This window comes from Solenopsis invicta, chromosome 14, assembly GCF_016802725.1.
Source record: "Solenopsis invicta isolate M01_SB chromosome 14, UNIL_Sinv_3.0, whole genome shotgun sequence".
In the NCBI taxonomy this organism is placed as follows: domain Eukaryota; kingdom Metazoa; phylum Arthropoda; class Insecta; order Hymenoptera; family Formicidae; genus Solenopsis; species Solenopsis invicta.
In genome coordinates, this window is record NC_052677.1 from 671918 (window position 1) to 690827 (window position 18910).

The 18910-nt window shown below is 31.9% G+C and overlaps 1 protein-coding gene across 1 annotated transcript; it reads left to right on the forward strand.

Moving 5' to 3' along the window:
* Positions 1–162: 162 nt before the first annotated feature.
* On the forward strand, positions 163–15734 carry LOC105206055. Its single transcript, XM_011175588.3, has 2 exons — positions 163–583; positions 12002–15734. The coding sequence occupies exon 2, from the start codon at positions 12009–12011 to the stop codon at positions 15597–15599; it is 3591 nt and encodes a 1196-aa protein (XP_011173890.1). The 5' UTR covers positions 163–583; positions 12002–12008; the 3' UTR covers positions 15600–15734.
* The last annotated feature ends 3176 nt before the right edge of the window (positions 15735–18910 follow it).

Consider the following 18910-nt stretch of genomic DNA (forward strand, 5'->3'; position numbering starts at 1 on the left):
GTGAAAATTTTCGCCATTAATTTCAATGGCGAAAGATTTCACTTTTCACCTTTCCGCCCTAGGGAAAAAGTTACACGATCGCTACCCTGAACTTGACTGTGCGTTCTTAAACACATTGGAAAAGAAAGTATCGCAATTTCAGTGCTCCCAACTATACGAATATATAATCATAGTGACGAGTGAACATATTGTGGATCAATCATTTCGTGAATCATTCGGAATAAACAAGTTAAAGGAAACGCGGATCACACATACTATGTGCAAAATTGTTCACGAAAAAGATCTTTACATAAGTTTTTAGAGTCAACCAGAATTTGATTAGATTAATTTCAGTTCGCCGGTTGGACATGTATGAGATTACAAACAATAATCAGTCGGTGCGTACCAGTGACGTTTGCGATTAATTGCGTATGGGTGAATCGTGACAAAGTTGCATTCGTGTAACTAACGGAAAACTGTCATTCATTTTATATTACGCACTTTACCTAATATTTTGTGTATTATTTTGAGAACGATAACCATTTCAAATTCGTGGCTGTATTACGTTTTCCAACAAAAAATCTTCATTGCTGAAACGTTCGTCGTAAGTATCGATTTAACCTTCGATTGATTGAACAAAATAAATAAAATTGTTTAGATTTTTGTTCTTGTGATAGTAAAAATTTCTCCGGATAACGGAAGAAGATAAAGCAAAGAACTTTGCTATTTATAGAATATACATATAAAATGTTTTTATTTCGTTTTTTTGTTTATCTTTAAAGATTATTACACATGTTTTTAAATAAAATAATAAAAAAAATTACAGATTATTTTATAGTGTCCTAAAAATCACGACTGAAAATACTATAGCAAGAAAAAAATTTAAGAGAAATTAAGAGTAATTATATGTACAATTATATATACAAGGGCATAACATTCAATTTCGATAAAATTAAGCTCATTCAACGTTTTTGCACGAAACGAAAGAATCTGACAGAAATAATTGTCCCGTGAAGCGAGATGTTTATCAAAGTTAACGTTTATTCAGGTTAGGAAACCTGTCATACCAACAAGATGTAGCGATATGAACATACTTCGTGGTGACCTGCGCATGCGAAAAATGCACAAATTTGAAACATTTATGCACTTGTAATGCACATCGCCTGGGGATAATTTTAAAGATAATTAAATATATTATTAAATTGTCTGTAATTAAATAATATAATAATAAAGTCTCAAAATTAAAAACAAAAAACAATTGAAACAAAAAACTAATAGCGTTTTTTAGATTTATTAAAGTAATAACATTCTTCGATTGGTCAATTCGTAAAATTTTTTGTTCCAATTAGTCAATCAAACACTTCGGTCCGTATTCATAGTCGAGTCTCAAGTTAGCACTTGAGACCGTCTTAAGGTCATAAGAATTCATAGTCGCCAAATAAGGTGACCTACGCGAAGAAGATTTTACTCATAAATCTTTTTTGATTTGAGTTCGATTTGGCGAAGGTGATCTTAAGATTATACTTATTTGCCGTTCGGCTATTTCCATAATATTTCCCAGAAATTCTCCAATAGAAACATTTTATTTGAAAAGTAAAATCTTTATATGCCGTAAAATTATTTTTTATATTACATATTAGTTTATAGGATTATTTATTTTAATTTTAATTTAATTAATTTAAATTGTTGAAGAGCTTCGCGGAACTGGTTATTATTAATCACCCAGATAGCACACAATATTTATTATAAATATTAATAAATATATATCATAAATATTTTTTATAAATATTATAAAAATATTTTATACATATTTTATATATATGACGGAAAAAGATTATGAAAATCTTTATCAAAAATATTGTTAAAATATTTTCTAAAATATTAGTCGCGATTTGGATGGGTGACCGCTTCGGAATTTCCGAAAAAAATTCCTAAGAATGGAATTTTTTTGCGAAAATTGTTTTTGAAAATATAGAAATATTGTTTTACTCATTGGGATTATGTGGTGTAATATAATATTTATGCGGATATTTTGAACATTTTCAAATAATTATCATCATAAATATTTTTAAAACATTTATGATAAATATTTATGATTAGTCCAATCTACGGCCATAAAAACATTTATTAAATGTTTTGATAAATGTTTATAAAATATTAAAATAAATATTATAAATATTTAGTAAATATTTTATAAATATTTTGTGCTATCTGGGCAGTATTAGATATAAGTATTATTATATAATCAGATACTCTATTCTTTTCTAATTGTGATAATTATGCAGAATTCCCGCGTCAACTCAAATTTACATAAAAATATACTTATCCGATGCGTTTTTACTTAAAACGAAAGAATCCGGCAGAAAAAAACCGATCTCCCTCGCGAAGCGAGTTATCAAACGTTAAAGTTCGAGATTTAAAAGGTTAAGATATCTGTCATATCGACACGATGCAGCGCTATGTGCACATAATAATTGTTGCTTTAAAACATGAATTCTCTGCTTTAAAAATGCAAATTATGTTCTTATATAATTTTTGTGTTATTAAAGCAAAAAATTTGTATTGAAGTAGAGGATTTGTATAATTAAAGCAAAGATTTGTTTTTAGGAATTAATTGAATACATGACCACAGCGCAGTTATTTTATAAAAATTTTAATCTATATTTTTATCCGGTCATGTATTTACACTTTTACACTTTGCATTTAATAATTACAAAATAAGTATGCAAGCTTGCACTAAGGTAAATTGACATAAAATAAAATGTACATAATTTAAACATAATTCTAGAAGCTTTATACCATTTTAGCATTTAAATGTTATCGGCTTAACATTTTTAATGGTTTCCTCGGAAAATAGATAATTTTTGAACAAAGAAGTATTTGCCCTGTAAGACATAATGTTAGGAATGACTGCAGGGTGATACGAATTGACATATTCCATGGCTTTATCTAATTGTTCCTAACTTAACTGTAGTCCTCTAAATCGATGATCGAGTAAATTTGTTAAATAATGTGCCAGCGTCATTGCCATTTTGAAACGCCGTAGAACACAATTAATATCAGACTTTACATAATTGTTTTGTTTAAAATGATTTATTATTTCGATCCAAATTTCTGTAGCCTCATCAATTGTACAACAATCGTTGAACTTTATCTAAAGCGACTGAAATTAATTTTTTCAAATAATTAGTTGTATTAATTTTTAAACCCATATTGTTAATTGGATGAAATATCCGAGCTTATTGCTACTCGATTATCAGTACAAATTTTACATAGAATATGCCAATTATTAACATATGATTCTAGACAATCGGCAAAAGTATTCCATCGAACATCTTGTGGCATTACTAAAGCTTTTCCACTTGCTTGTTTATACTTAGCAGCGGCAAAATGCGTATTTCGAAAATATTTTATAATTTTTTTAATGTCTTCCTTGATTCCTGGAATTTCAATGTCGTGCGCAAGAAAATTTAAAACATGTGCAGAGCATCCATAAGTAATAATATCAGGCATACCAAGTTCTTCACACTTTGCTACACAATTGTTATCTCATTTTATGCATATTTGCTGCATTATCGGTCACAAAATTTCTAACCTTACAATCATACTTTTGACAATTTTTTATTAAAGTTACTGCCAAACTTAGCAAGTATTCTGCAGTATGGCTATTATCTTTGGTATCAATAGTATCACATAAATGTACAATTTTGTCAATAATATCTGTCACTGATACGCACACTATGGAATCATTGCAAATGTTGCTCCATCTTGAGCTATACATACATTTTTTCCATTTAAATAATCTCTTATTTTAACCATCTCTGAATTAAACACTTCATCTAATAATTTATTTACAATTTGACGTCTTAATAGCGGTTTATAGTCAGGATGTAATAAATTTATTAATTTTATAAACTTTGGGTGTTCTACATAAAAACCGAGTTTATTGCGTAAATAAATTTAGCTATTTGCAAATCAAATTTTTTTCTTGTTTGGAATTGATGTCCTATTAATAAATGGTCCCATATTTGTTAATCTTGATTTGGACTGTTTTGACGTTGATGATCTTGATGTTGGTGGTGAAATATGTATAGCTGTATCTGTCGCTGTTGCTGAAAAGAAAATACTTAAAACTATCAAATTTGGTATATTACAAAAAAATTAAGTTAGAATGTAATGAAAAGTTCAAGTCTCAAAAGAAAAGTCAAAAATTACGCAAAAATTGTATAGCTAGTCAATGTTCAATATTTTAATGATGTAAAATGGAAAATAGAGTATTATGTATATTATGTTTTAAACTAACTTGAATTTAAGCGAGACGGAGATTGAGAACGAATGCTGCCGTTACTATCAGAAGCGCTATCTTCAATATCTTCATTAACTAATGTAATGTTACATTAGTTACTGTACGTGTTTTTTTATTCTAGCAACCAATCCTGTCACAATTGTATCACATTTTTTACATTTTGCTTTGTTAACAGATTTGTTAACAGATTAATTTCAATGAAATTGTGCCATATTGGATCTCTTTTCCCTCCTGTCATTTTTTATTTATTGAGAACTAAAAGTATAATCGAGAATATGACTAACAAGTAACATATACCGAAAATGAACAAATACTTTAAATTACAATTATAACAATAAAGCTTATTCTACAATTGCGTGTAGGGTTATAGGAGTAGTAATAATAAATATTGTACAAAGTTATTTTACAATGAAGTAAAGATATGTCATATGAATGATGGTAGCGTAAACATGGCAGTCCTCTAAACCTAAACACTTTGGTTTCTTCTTACAGCTGACGTTATTGTGAGCGTGGAAGGTAAAGATCTATCATTTTCTATAACATACTTTATAACAAGTAACAATGATTTACAACATTTATTATGCGTCTTATAATTACTTTATAACCACTTATAACTACAATTTTACTTGCGTAATTGTAGAATGGGTTTAACTGAAATAACCATAACAACCCTATGCATTTGCATTATTGCCACTTACTGTTAAATTGCAGTATGTTATGTAGACTAATAATTAAAAGAATTCAAGAACAAAATCAAGGGGTAAAAGTAGTACGATAAATTTGAGAAATACAGATTGAAACTAAATTAACCAAAGACATATATGTATTTGCACAACTGTGCCTGCAAGTGATTCGAGGCGCCAGGTGCCAAGTGGCGCCAGGCAGTAAGCAGTAATATAGCGTTACCAACATTGTTATTGGAAAAGATCTATCTTCCGATTTAATGCTGGCGAAAGATTCAAATATTTGCATAACTCAAAGCTACTAAATTATTTTGCTTGTTTAAAACATGTTTTTTTTTGGTTACTTAAAAAACACAAATAAAACGGAAACAAACTGTTTTAAATAAAAAAAAAACGTTTTTTGTTTAAAATGAACAAAACAAGTTTTTTGCCAACTTTGATATACAGAGTGGGGGAAAAGTACCAGAACAGCAAAATACCTCGAAAACTAAGCATTTTAAAGTGTTTCAGAGAAAAGTTGTAGGATTTTAAAAGATTTATTTACTAATATTAAGCGTTTGACCTTGGATGGTTAACCATTGGTCGCCAAGGTCAGAAATCACGTTAACTTTTTTAAATGAAACACTCTGTTTTTGATTCCAGAATCTAATAGCTGGTGTCAAAATCTTTCCAAAACCTTACCAGAATGTTTATTTTTGTTAAGTACTTTCCGAATTGAAAGCTACAATGTATACTGTAACTTTTTCCATTCTTTATTTGTATTGGTAGTGGGCTCTGTCTTCTCACCTTTTGCGATGTTCAAGATACCTTTGGCTCGAAGAGCATATATTATTTGGAATTTCTATTGCTAATAATTCTCTCCGTTAAACTTAGTTATGGCTGCGATGTCGACTTTTTCCGTCATTTTTTTTTTTTGTACACGCCGTTAGAACAACTCAGTATATCAGTACAGGTACTCGTTACGATAGATGCACGCAGCCAGGTGAGATACTTTTTCGAATATAACCTCACACGCAAAACAATTGAAACACATTCAGTTCCAGAACAAATAATTAGTCAATTTCTATTTTTGACCCTGCAAAGAACGACTTACGTGTCTGGGCCCATAATCTAATAACAACTGGTTATAATGTATAACAGAATATTTATTGTTGCTGCGAGTAACATCGAGTAACGGTTAACAGTTCTATTAAAAGTAAAAGATAAAGATGAATGTGCCTCTCAAACCATAGAAAAAGCTAGTAATAATATTCATGCTAAAGATGGCATACCTGTATTGAAGCTTGAGTTATAGGAGGCGTGAAATACAAATTAAAAGAATAATCTAATAACATTTTATATTAAATAATTAAAAAAGGTTTAAACGTACATAACAATTTAAAAATATAAGATTTAAGTGAAAAAAGAGTCTCATTTGCGGGGATCGAACCTGGGACCATCCCAAGCGTTAGCAGTCTATGTCCTAACGTCGCACGCTACGCCGCTGACCTGAGATTCGTTCTTCAGTAATGGTATATAAATGCTGTAAATATTTAATTGTCATTTTCTTGAGAATGCCTAATATCTACAACTTACTGCTTTACTACAGTAAAGGTACGTGTGAGTGAGTACTACACATCTATAAAATTTTATTAAAATCGGTGACTTGGTTATCGAGAGCTCCTTTTGTTAGCCTTGTTCATAGAGCGGATGAACGTAACTGTAGATTCATAAGTAAGAGCTAATCACTCCGTGATTGAACTGTATTCCAAAACTCATCGAAAAAAAATTGTGCAACCTTTTTGCTTTTGACCGTACACTAACGGTTAAAATACTAAAAATTGATCTCGTCATAAAACAAATGTTTACGATTACGTTGATTCTGAATGATTTTCTTTGAACGATCACAAACACGTGCATAAATAATTCTCAACACGTATTATTGGTTTTCCTATGTATTTAATATACTATTCACATTTGACAGAGTACTATTACGATCGGATAGGTTTGCATTCGCGCACTAATGCTCTACAATAACACGCGCACTCACGAAATAAGAAGACAAACTTAATAAAGATAACTTTAATGTAAATACATGGCAGCACGTTTGAAAGATTAAGACCACGACAACAACAACAACAACCGTTGATCGATCAAGAATGATTTTCTTTTGTCGCGCACATTGATTGCCTCGCGCGAATCGATATTAGTCGCTTCCTTATGGCGGGCACGCAACACTGCCCCTTTTTTTCAAAGTTATCTCGACAACTAACTCAGAGGGCCGAAAGATTCCTCATGACTAGTTGTTCGCTCATATTCTTTATCTTGAATCTTGCGCGCTTCTTTATTCTTTGGACAAGGGGCGAGGGTGGTATTAGCTCTCAAGAACACAACGCCTTTAAGGATCCCTATGTCCCTGCCTTAACATATGCCCTAGGGAAAATCTTGATTTAAAAATCAGGGCGAGACAGTCTTCTTTAGAAAGTCGAAGAAATCAAATTCCGCAAAAGATTAAATTCTTCTCGTACCAAAGATGTCATAAACGAACTTTTAACTAAAACAAATTAAAATCCGACAAGTATCATTTCAAACAACATAATCTTGCAAAAGAAAAATCTTTTAGTCAAGAATTTTTGTCCCTCACATTTCAAACAAAATTTTACGCAAAAAATTCTAATATGATGGTTGTTCTACCCTGGGCTCCTGTCTCAGGTTACCAAGCGTTGTCCTCTACGATTCAGAAAAGAAAGAATCGAAGCTCAGTTTCATCTCTTAACGAAAGAAAAATCTTTAGAATTCTTCTCCCACAGCGAAGATTTCTAGGGAAAAACGGCGACCTCTATCCTGGGCCACTGCCACGAGTTACTGAATGTCGCCAGCGTCACTCCCAAACTAACACCTTTCTGATAGAAAATCTTCCTTCTGCTCCATCCTCAGCTTTTGCCACGGGTAACCAAGCGTCGTCCTCCACTATTTAAACTAAAATGACGACCTCCTGCTCTACCCTGGGTTCCTGCCACAGGTTACTGAGCGTCGTTGAAATCAGAATTTACTTGATGACCTTCAACTCTCACCTGGGCTTCTGCTACGGGAAGCTAAACACCGTTCGCTGCAAATCCATTCCCTTGAACCAAAAAATTCTAAAATAATAGGAACTAATTCTAAGCTTCTGAAAAAAGAACGGTCCCCTGAATCCATCCCCCAAGGCGAGCACTTCCAGGGAAGCACGACGGCCTCCTGCTCTACCCTGGGCCACTGCCGCAAGTTACCGAACACCGTCCGAATCATTTCCATATCAACGCCTTTTTGAAAGAAAGAAATCCCAGACCATTTCTCTCTTTTCTGGGACGAAATCTCAATCCCGCAAAGAAGAAATTCTAAGTTAAAACTATAATTCTCTCCTTCCTCTCTCCCTCCCTCCCTCTCTCCTTCCCCTCCCTCTTCCCTTTCTCCTTCTTTCCTTCTCTCTTTCCTCCCCCACTCTCTCTTTCTCCTTCTTTCTCCCTCTATTTACTCAAGAAAATTTTAAAAGGGAACGATACGCCATGCGTCAATTAAAACGATAAAAATCGATAGATGTAGATACAAGCGTAAAATGCGTTTGACAAGAATATCTTCTTCCTCAACCAAAGACATGCTGAAACAACGCGAATGCAACGCATCTCCAACATTCGCAGTAAAACCCCCCGCACGTAAACAAATATTTTTGGAAAAACTTAGCTGTCTTCCAAAGACGTAACTCCTTATCGTTGACAAAATGACGTTGTTAACTCCTCCTGACGTTGTAGACAAATGAATCGCTTCTTACACATTTTTCTCAGCACCTTTAAAATTGAACAAAAGACAGCTTTTGCCTCTGTCGTCTCCACGCGATAGCTCTGGCACCGAACACGTACAAATTTGCTTTCTTGATTTTGCTCATTTTATATCCTTAAAAACAGTCCGAGAACGGTCGGACGAGCCCCCAAAATGTTACGACCGGGTAGGTCGTCTTGCATTCGCGTACTAATGCTTTACAATAACATGCGCACTCACAAAATAAGAAGACAGACTTAATAATGATAACTGTAATAAAGGTAACTTTACATGGCAGCACGTTTGAAAGATCAAGACTACAACAACAACAACAACTGTTGACAGGGAACGATCTTCTCCTGTCTCGCACATCAATTGCCTCGCGCGAATCGATATTAGTCGCTTCTTCAGGGCGGGCACGCAACAATACACTTGTAAAAAAACATTTCTTCACTATTCATGTATCGTTTTGAACAATTTTTATTACTCACGCTTTTTTCTAGCACCGCTATAAATAGTGTACTCCTCGAGTAAAAGCCAAATCTAAGAAGATGGTTGCTTTACTATATGCTCAATCTACGTTTGGTGACGACACGTACGTTTATTTTAACTAGCTCATTAAACTGAAGTATTTTTCTTGATTTGTATTGCGTTCAAAAATTATTAATTTATAATGTAAAAAATTTTGCTTTAATTATTAATTTAATCTCTTGAATTAACTCTTGAATTTATTTAACTTTTATTTAAGAAAATTTTTCCTATCTTATTGTAGTTTCGACAATATTTGCTTCAGAAAAAATTAACACGCAACTATTTAACTTACGGAAATGGCTATACCAATTGAAAACAGATCTTAACCTCGTGAAAATTTTTCTCATTATTTTTATACGAATTTGAACATTTTTTAAAAATACTCAGAAATACTCAGAAAATGTATATCTCTTATACAATTTTCATACATGTAAATTCTGAAATATTCTGAAATTTCTCATCCTATAATTTCTAAAAAATACTTTCAATTTTTGTAGACTTTATAACATTTTATTAGAAATTATAAAATAAATAACCTTAGAAAACTTATAGGGTGATAATTAACATGTGAAAAATTTAAAAAAAATGTAGATTATCTTAGCATTTTTGAAAAACATTCAAATTTGTATAAAAAAATCTGAAGAAGTTGTAAAATTACACACAAATAAAAGATTCTTACAAATTTTATATAAAAAGTTCTGAAAAAAATTTTCAGGCCTAATAGAATAAAATAGAATAGAGATTTATTTGTTCCCCTTAGGGCTAAAAATCTTGCTTACAGTCCTTAAGTCTCGTCTAATTTATATCTATTTTATAACTACCTTACATCTAACTTAAGCGGGGAACTTAGCGTAAAATCGATTTTTTTCACGTTTTCTGCTTTTTGCTTAAATTGTTAGGAAATTATTTAAAAAATATGAAAAAAAAACATTAGAAAGTTATAAAAGAGGCTTTCTTTTGTGTTAATTTCAAAGGAAGGTGAGTTGGCTTCACCGGCCGGAGCACGTAGATATACAACTTTTCTCAAAACGCCTTTTTCTCAAAACGCTAAATTTTACGTATTGGCCTATATAACTCAAAAACTACTTGACCGATTATCTTTAAATTTTATATGCTCATTTTTCTATCTGGTTCCTGCATATACCTATCAGATCATTAATATTTTGCTTTAAACAATAATTATTAACAATTGTTTAAGGTGCTTTCTTTGTTTATGTCGCCGTTTTTGCAATTTTATAATTTTTTTTAATTATTTAGGTATATGCTGTGCATTTTTACATAAACTAACGAAATTTTCTTAAAATTTTTGTTTTACATTAATTTTGTGATCTCGACGTAGGCCGGCGCAAATTGTAGGAGTCAACTTCAAGCAGCTACTTTGCCACTATTTTGAAATTTTCCAACAACAACAAAATTTTTTAATTAGTTTAAATAGTGAACATTATCGTATACTTTATCTACATTCATTAAATTTTACTATATTTTTTTTTAATTGAGAAAAAACGGCTGTTTACACTAGGTTTCCCTCTTAATCTTACTTTATACCTATACATACGTACACTCACGGGACCTCCGTTTCCGTCGCAATTCCAATTTTCCATTGTATTTATACTCTAGATATAATTTTGGTCTATTTTGAGTAATTTAGGTATCTCCTCCCCTCTCTCTCTCTTTCTCTTACACAGCCTTTCCCTCATTCTTTCACTCTTATGCTCTCCTTGTTCCTTCTTTCATTTTCCTTTCTCCACTTACTCCCTTTCATACTCTTCCACTCACACTCTCCCTCTCACGCATTATCTCTCTCTCTCTTTCTCTTTCTTTCTCTCTTGTTCTTTCCTGCTCCTCTCTCTCTCTCTCTCTCCTTCTCCTCTTCCTTCCCCTTACTCTCTTTCCTCCACACCACCTCCCTCTATAAATTTTTCTAGCTAACTCAACCACTCTTCTTCCCATCTTACCCCAGTACTCTCTCCACCATCTCTTCCCAGCTTTCTGCTACTTCTCAACTTCTACATTCTTTCCATAGGTATTCCCATAATTCCTCCTCCATTCCGCACATTCTATATTTCCTGTCTTCCTCATTTGCCCACTAATTTTTCCTCACTCTCTCCCTCAATCTATATTTAACTATCCTCTACCACCTATTTTCTGCCCACCCCTTCCTTAAATATCCTGGTATTCCCTCCCTTTTTACTTTTTGGTACGATTTGTTCCCTCTCAACTCTTTAATTTTTTCTCACCTTTTCTCTGCCTCTTCTTATCCCTATCCTTCCCTCTGCAAAAGTCAAACATCCCTTTAGGTATAACCTAGAAATATAATAGCATAAATTTAACCTGCTAATTAATTTAATAATTGTAATGCTCATAAGCATCTCTCCGTTTTTATCCAGAAAACTGTAAAAAATTTATTGCGAAAAATGTTATCTCAACCAGGGTTTGAACTTGGATTCCCTTACATATCGTGCAGGTGTCTTAACCAGATCGATCAGCAAAGCAAAAAAATTTGTTTTAAAGTGTATTTTTTCTTTTAATGTGCAAGAACCCATTCATAAAAGATAATATATTCAAAATTTATCAAACTTGAAGGAAATTGCTTGTATTCCCTTGTAAATTAAGTTACAGTTATAGATGACAACAAAATAATTTATTACAAATAACGAATTACTTCTCCCCTCCTTCAAATCCCAGGAAGTAAATACTACTACATTTTCAATTTTAATGTATTTTGCAGGAACTGCATGAATGATACATCCTTAGGTGTCATGATGGATTACGAGATACCTCGCGACTTACAGATGCCTTATCTGCAAGCAATTCAGAAGATACCGGGAGATACCGCCGGTAAGAAATTAAGTTGGATTGGAAGATTGATTTTGCATGAGACCAGCGAGAATCATAAACAACTTCCGCCAGAATTGTTGCCTGTATTACATGTAGAAATTGCCATCAAGAAGAAGAAGTATGAAGATATAACATCAGCGCTCAAGAACGAAGATTCGGTTATAATAAATCGGGCTCTCAAAGCCTTCTGGTTTTTTGACGGTAGCCACAAGAAAATTGTCAATGTCGAATATTTCCGTGAACGTCTCTTCCCTTATGTTTCCGTAAACACGAGGACCCGTATCGTACTTACACTCGCGCATCGATTATCTGGCAAGGATCCAGTTTTTGCACAGGAAATGTTCATGGCGATAACAACCATTTACGGCGTTCAAACTGCCTATCCGTTGATTATGGCTTGCGACGAGTCTTTTGCTTATAAAATGATCGTGGAAAAGGAACTTGTGTTGCCTGTAGAAATTGTTAAAAAAATCTTTTGCAAGAATCCGGATTTGGCAGTGCGTTTTCTTAAATTATTAAAACCCCACGAACTAAACACGACTAAGCGCACTCCCTTCGCAATTGGCATTGATAGATACAAGTCTTTCCTACCTAAATTAATAAAGAAACGACTGGAAGATTTCGTAGAAATATGCGAGATACACGAAACTCATCCACCGAGTATTGTTTTGAGTAACACATGTGCTGAAATATTCCTAAAAAAAGCTCAGCAGCACCTGATAAAAAAGCCGCTTGTGTATATTTCCATGTTACCATCTAAGAAGATCAACGAGGATTTGATGAAGAGCGTATTTCCCGGTCTATTGCCTGTGAAAATTTGTTCTTTTGATACAGATAAAATGCTCGATTATTTGAAACATTACCCACGTGATAAAAGATATGATCTGCTCTGCAAATCGTACAAGAACAAATATGATGCTGATCTTCTCGACAAAATAAAAAACGTAACACCTGCCTTATTACAATTATTACCCGTCGAGGAACGAATCAGACAGGCTAGAATTAAAATCAAGAAGCAAAATTTAGAACAGAACAATTATGAATGGATTGCCATGGAATACGAAACAGCTTGGATTTGTTACTTATCTGTTAATGAAGCCATACCTGTTATCAAGGAAAAAATAAATAAAAGTCCAAGTGAGACAGAAAGACTTGGTTTTTTCTTGCAAATGATTTACGTTTGTAAAATTAATAAGGATGATGATGCATTATCTGATGCCTTAACATATTTCTTGAACAGACATAAAAATGAAAACTCTTGGTTATTTGAACGAATGTTTGATCACTTTTTGCGAATATATGACGTACCTGATTTAAACAAAAAGCATGTTTCTCTTATGTTGGACATTGTTCGATTGTTTTATGTTAAAAATGGCTTTGTACCGGAAGATATACTCTCGGCTATGATACATTTTAAACTTATCCACAATATGTCAATTGAGGAACTGATTGACATGTTTCTAGAAAATAATCGATGGTACATAAACTTCAATATACTCCAAGAATATCCACAGTATGAAAGACAGTGCCTCATGGCTTTTGCAAATCAAATTCAAAAGAAATCTTTTAAAGATCTTGATGAGAAAAGAAACAACTTTTGTCGATTTGTTATAGCGATGTACGATTTCAATAATAGATGTAAAAAATTACCCGTCAAGATAGAAGAAATGACAATTCGAGATTATCCTTGGCTGATGGATACTATTTTTCAAGTATTACGCTCCAAGGAAAAGAATTCCTGGAACGTCGAAGATATATTGGAAAAAAATGAACCAGAATTGTATAGCGGTTGGTTTCCTTCGAAAAATATCACGAATGTGACATCAGGTGCAGCACTTGTTCTACTGAAAAGAAATTCACAAAAAGTATTAGACAATTGGGAAAAATTCTTGAAAGACTGCATGAAGAACTGCCATCTCAAACGAGTACAACACTTCGTCAGAGCAACACGTTGGTATAAAGACTTACCTGTTAAATTTGCTGAACGTTGCATAAATTATATTTATGATAAAAATACAGATAAAATGTCATCCAGCATAGTTATCTTGGCAATTTTACTTCATGGTGACGTATTTACAAAACTGATCGATCTCCTCATACCTACAGAAACGACAGTAAATACTAGTCATCCGAATGCCAAAGATAACTACAACATGATACAAAATTTACCATTGAGCATGAGACTTTCTAATCCACCAGTACCTATCGATCTCGTAGTTAAATTGTGCAAAGGGGATTACTTGACAATAGCTTTGATGACACTACTAAATGTAAGTAGAAGGACCTCTGTGCCGAAAGTAATATCAGTCGTGCAAAAATTGATGAACATGCGCGTGAGCACGCGAAAGCATGGTATTAGGTTGATGTATTTAATAGCTTCTATACATGAACTCATAGATTTCCTCCAGAAAGCGTGGGTAACCGAGAGTCATCATTCAATACGAAAAGTTTTGTTCGATACGTTCCAAAAATTCTTCCTTACGAAGCCAAATCCCGAAACTTGGTCTCTTTATTGTCAAGCTATGTCGATGTTCAGTCTTAAAGACGAAGCTCTGCTTTTAGATGTAACGTTATTTCCTGAGATCCCAAATAAATACGTCGCAAAATATCTCGATCTGTGGCTCAAAACGATAGACAATCTATATGAAATGGGATTGAATGTCGAAAAGACAAACAAATACATTGCTAACTGCTTGTCAACGCTTATCACACCTGTTTTTCATTTTCTATCAGACGAATTTGCTGAGAATGTACTTCGTAGATTTTTATTTCACATAGATAATGAAGTGTCCTCGGCAGCGAGATGCTTTACAGTATCATATATTTTAGATGATAAGAATAAACACACAATACGCATCAAAGTACTTGCTGATGTCTTTCACAATGCAATAACAGCTTACTGGAACGTGTCCCATCCTACTAAATTACATTTCTATCCAGTCAATAAAGCCGTGCGTCTATTCGTGGACGATTTTGTCATTAATTTTGTTGATAAGTTTTGTTTTAACAAGTCTATTAACTCGGAAGTCATCGATAATATGCAAATGATATTTTTATCTATGTTATCGCCCCGACAGGATGCGAAGTCTTACTTAATGTTAGTGTACGCAAAGAAGTTGCAAGAGTGCACATCAATCGAAGAGTCCTTTGGCCTCAAAATTGGTCAACAATTGCACGAATTAATCGACATCTTCTCATTGCAATTAGTCCCATTTATGGCTGAGGTTTTGAACTATTTTCTAAGCTGCGTATATAAACATTTCGACTTGGAAGAAGTCAAGCTCGGTGTTATGGAAGGGCTCATTGAAGCTGGTAATACGAATTCCTATTTTATGGCTGTGACAATGTTACCGTCGACCATTCAATCAAAGCACATGGTGAGATACGATCGACTTATCGAAAAGTTTCAAGAAATGCATGAAGAGCCTACTATCGCAACCGTTTTATACAATCATTTAAACGAAACGGACTTAGAAATTACTGATTAAACAAACAAACGAATGAGCTTTATATGCGTATCTTTTGCGATAACATTTTCATATGACACATGATATGTTAGTAATATTATAATATTATATTAATATTACAAGTTTCAATAAAATATTACAGAAATTTTAAAATTACATTGCGAAATGTTGATATTTTGAAATATTACTATATCTTAATATATAACATTTGCATAACAGTACATATTAGTATCACCGACAAATGTATACGGCGGCGTTCCTTATAATTAAAAAATACAGAATAAAAGAACAACATATTTTTTTAACTTTTCATAAAATTGTGATAAAATGATATTATTTAAAGATTTTGAGATAAAAGTAAATAAATAAAGTAAAATAACACATCTGCAATATATCTATAATATAAAAACATTAAAATGATATAATTCTTCACAATATTACATAAATATTACAATAATACAATTGTGATAGGTTACCATTATATTATTATGAATCATTTCGGCATTTTATTATTACAGCAATATTTATGTTAAGTTTTATTATAATAATGTTATGAAAAAATAGTGCTCAATAAAAAATTTTTCATATATAATCATACATAATTATATATAATTTTATATTATCCTATCTAAAAGAGTATGTATGTATATACATACATTGCATCGATATTCGAATTCTCGAATTTGTTGTTGTCGCTTTTCCGAAGTGCTGATTGGCTCTACCGCTGTGCTTACTTCATGAACTGCTGTCATTGCGGAGATCACGTTAATAGTACGGTGGAAGGATAACATGGGTGTGCACAGTTCACACAAATTCCTCTTTGCGCCGTATTATAACAGAAAACTGCTACTACCTGTAAAAAATGAAAATCATTTAGCGTTGACAAGTTGGCATGCTGGATCTTAACCTTGTTTGACGCATTATTTTCGAGCATCTAAATTTCTCTTTCTAACATCCATAACGGAATTTATGTAACTCTTAACGATAATCAATACATCGTTGCGCAGCTTTTTTAAAAATGATTAAGGTTTCTGCAAAAAGAAAATAAAATATTTACAATTACTCTGAAAAAGAAATTTGGAAAAAATAAGTAATAATAATAATGGTACAATATTGTACCATAGTGAGTGGTTACAACAATAATTCCGACAAATGTAGTGGTGAACGTATACATTTTTTTCATTTGCCAAAAGATCAAATTATTGACTACGACAAAAAGCTGTTTAATTTAACAATTATTTATTTATATCTCGACTTCTAAGAGGGCTCATTTTTTTATAATTTGCACACACCTTTGTGATGACATTAGAGAGTTACTAGTGAATTTTTAACAAATGAGCGCTCTTAGAAGTCGAGATATAAATAAATAATTGTTAAATTGAACGGCTTTTTGTCGTATGTCTTGGAAATAAATTTGTTTATAAGTCGGCTTCTGAGAGGGCTTATGTGTTAAAAATTCACTGATAACTCCCCACATAGCACGTAATATTGCAGTGATATCATAGCAATATCATTTTTACATTGCAATATTACAAATGAAATATTGCAGAAATATCACGAAATATTACTGTGATATCACAGTAATATTAAAATGTCCGCGAAAACGCATCACAGTAATATTACTGTGATATTTTATAGTAATATTGCTGTGATATTTCACAATATTTCTGTGATGTTTATATGATATTTAAATAATATTGCAAGAAATTAAATAAATAAATTATTTCAACTTATTTTATTTTTATTGTTATTCTTAATATTATTTTCATATTGTTACATGTAATACATATTAAACATAAAAAAAATAATTATATTTATTAAAACAGAATACAATAATGTAAACGTAATAAATGTTTAATTTACAAAAAAGAATCTCTTGTATCCTTTTTCATTTTTGTTAAAAAAGATTCAATTTGAATTATAATTTTAATTTATGTTCAAGATTAAATAACAATACAAAATATTATTTACATGTAAAAATATAAAATTTTATATGGAACAGCGTTCCACGCGTACCCCTTGAAAAAAAATTGATAAACTTGTTTCAATAAACTGATTACTGATCAGTAACTGACAAAATATAATCAGTTACTGATCAGTAATCAGTTTATTGAAACAAGTTTATCAACTTTTTTTTCAAGGGACGTTACATTGGAAAAAAAATTAGAACAAGTATTCGTTTCCAAATTACAACAAGCAACGATTTTCTTTAAAATCTCACTGAAGTGTGAGCTAGTGAGTCATAGTGAGTCGGCCCAGTCGGCCGTAGTGGCGTCTAGATATAACACCTGTGGCTGCACTTGACTCACGAGAAGGTCTCCAGCGGCGCGGCCACCTAGCGGTGGTGCCAGCACTCACTTGTTTGCGTGGAGTCTTATACACACGGCGGGACCGCATAGCGGCTGTGCACGCGCTCGCTTGTTTCGTCGTATGTTGTGACGGTCGGTGACCGAGCCGCAACATTATATACATACATATAATTAATGAACATTGTAAAATATCTAATTAATGATAGAATATATATAATCATATTTTTTAATAGAGTTAAAAAAAAAGTGAAATCTAAAGAAAAATTTGTTGGAAATTTAATATTTTAATTAACTTGAAAAACCTTTTACTGTGGTGTATAATAGTCTAATCAATATTAATGAATAAACTATTTCACAAAATAATGTACCAAACAGTAAATATTAAATGACGTGAAAATGTATATTTTTTTAAAAACTTCTAAATATACTTTGAAATATTTATTGCCAAGTGAATAATAAATGTGTATTAACAAAACTTTTTGTAAACATTTTTTTTTAAATTCCTCATGATAAACATTTTTAAAAATTAAAATCAATTTTGTGCTCCTGTAAAAATTATAAATGGCAATAAGACAAATACAAAGGTTTTTCTGTAATTTTTTAATAAAATCATTATTGATCGAGTTGTAAAGCAATAATTAAATTGATAGATTACATAGAAGAGCGTACATTATAGTTTATACATATATACAGTTTAAGGAATAAACTAAGTAAATATCTAAACTAATAATAAAAATTAATTAATTTTTTTTCTTAACATTTACTTTTATTCCACGAAAGGGCAAAACATAATTATTTTATTTGTAAGTTGATTTCTTCTATAGGATACCGAAATTACCAAGAATATTAAGGAAAAATATCGAAATTAATCAAAGAGATAGTGACGTTGCATTAATAAGACATAATAAAAACGTCATTTGACATTACCTTGTTCTTTGAAATTAAATATTGCAACAATATATTGCAATGATATCATTGGAATATTTTAATGTTATTATCACTGTGTAATATCACAATAATATT

Bases quoted from the DNA above. Each gene is read 5' to 3' on its own strand.
- LOC105206055 (XM_011175588.3), top strand. From the start codon at position 12,009: ATGAATGATACATCCTTAGGTGTCATGATGGATTACGAGATACCTCGC.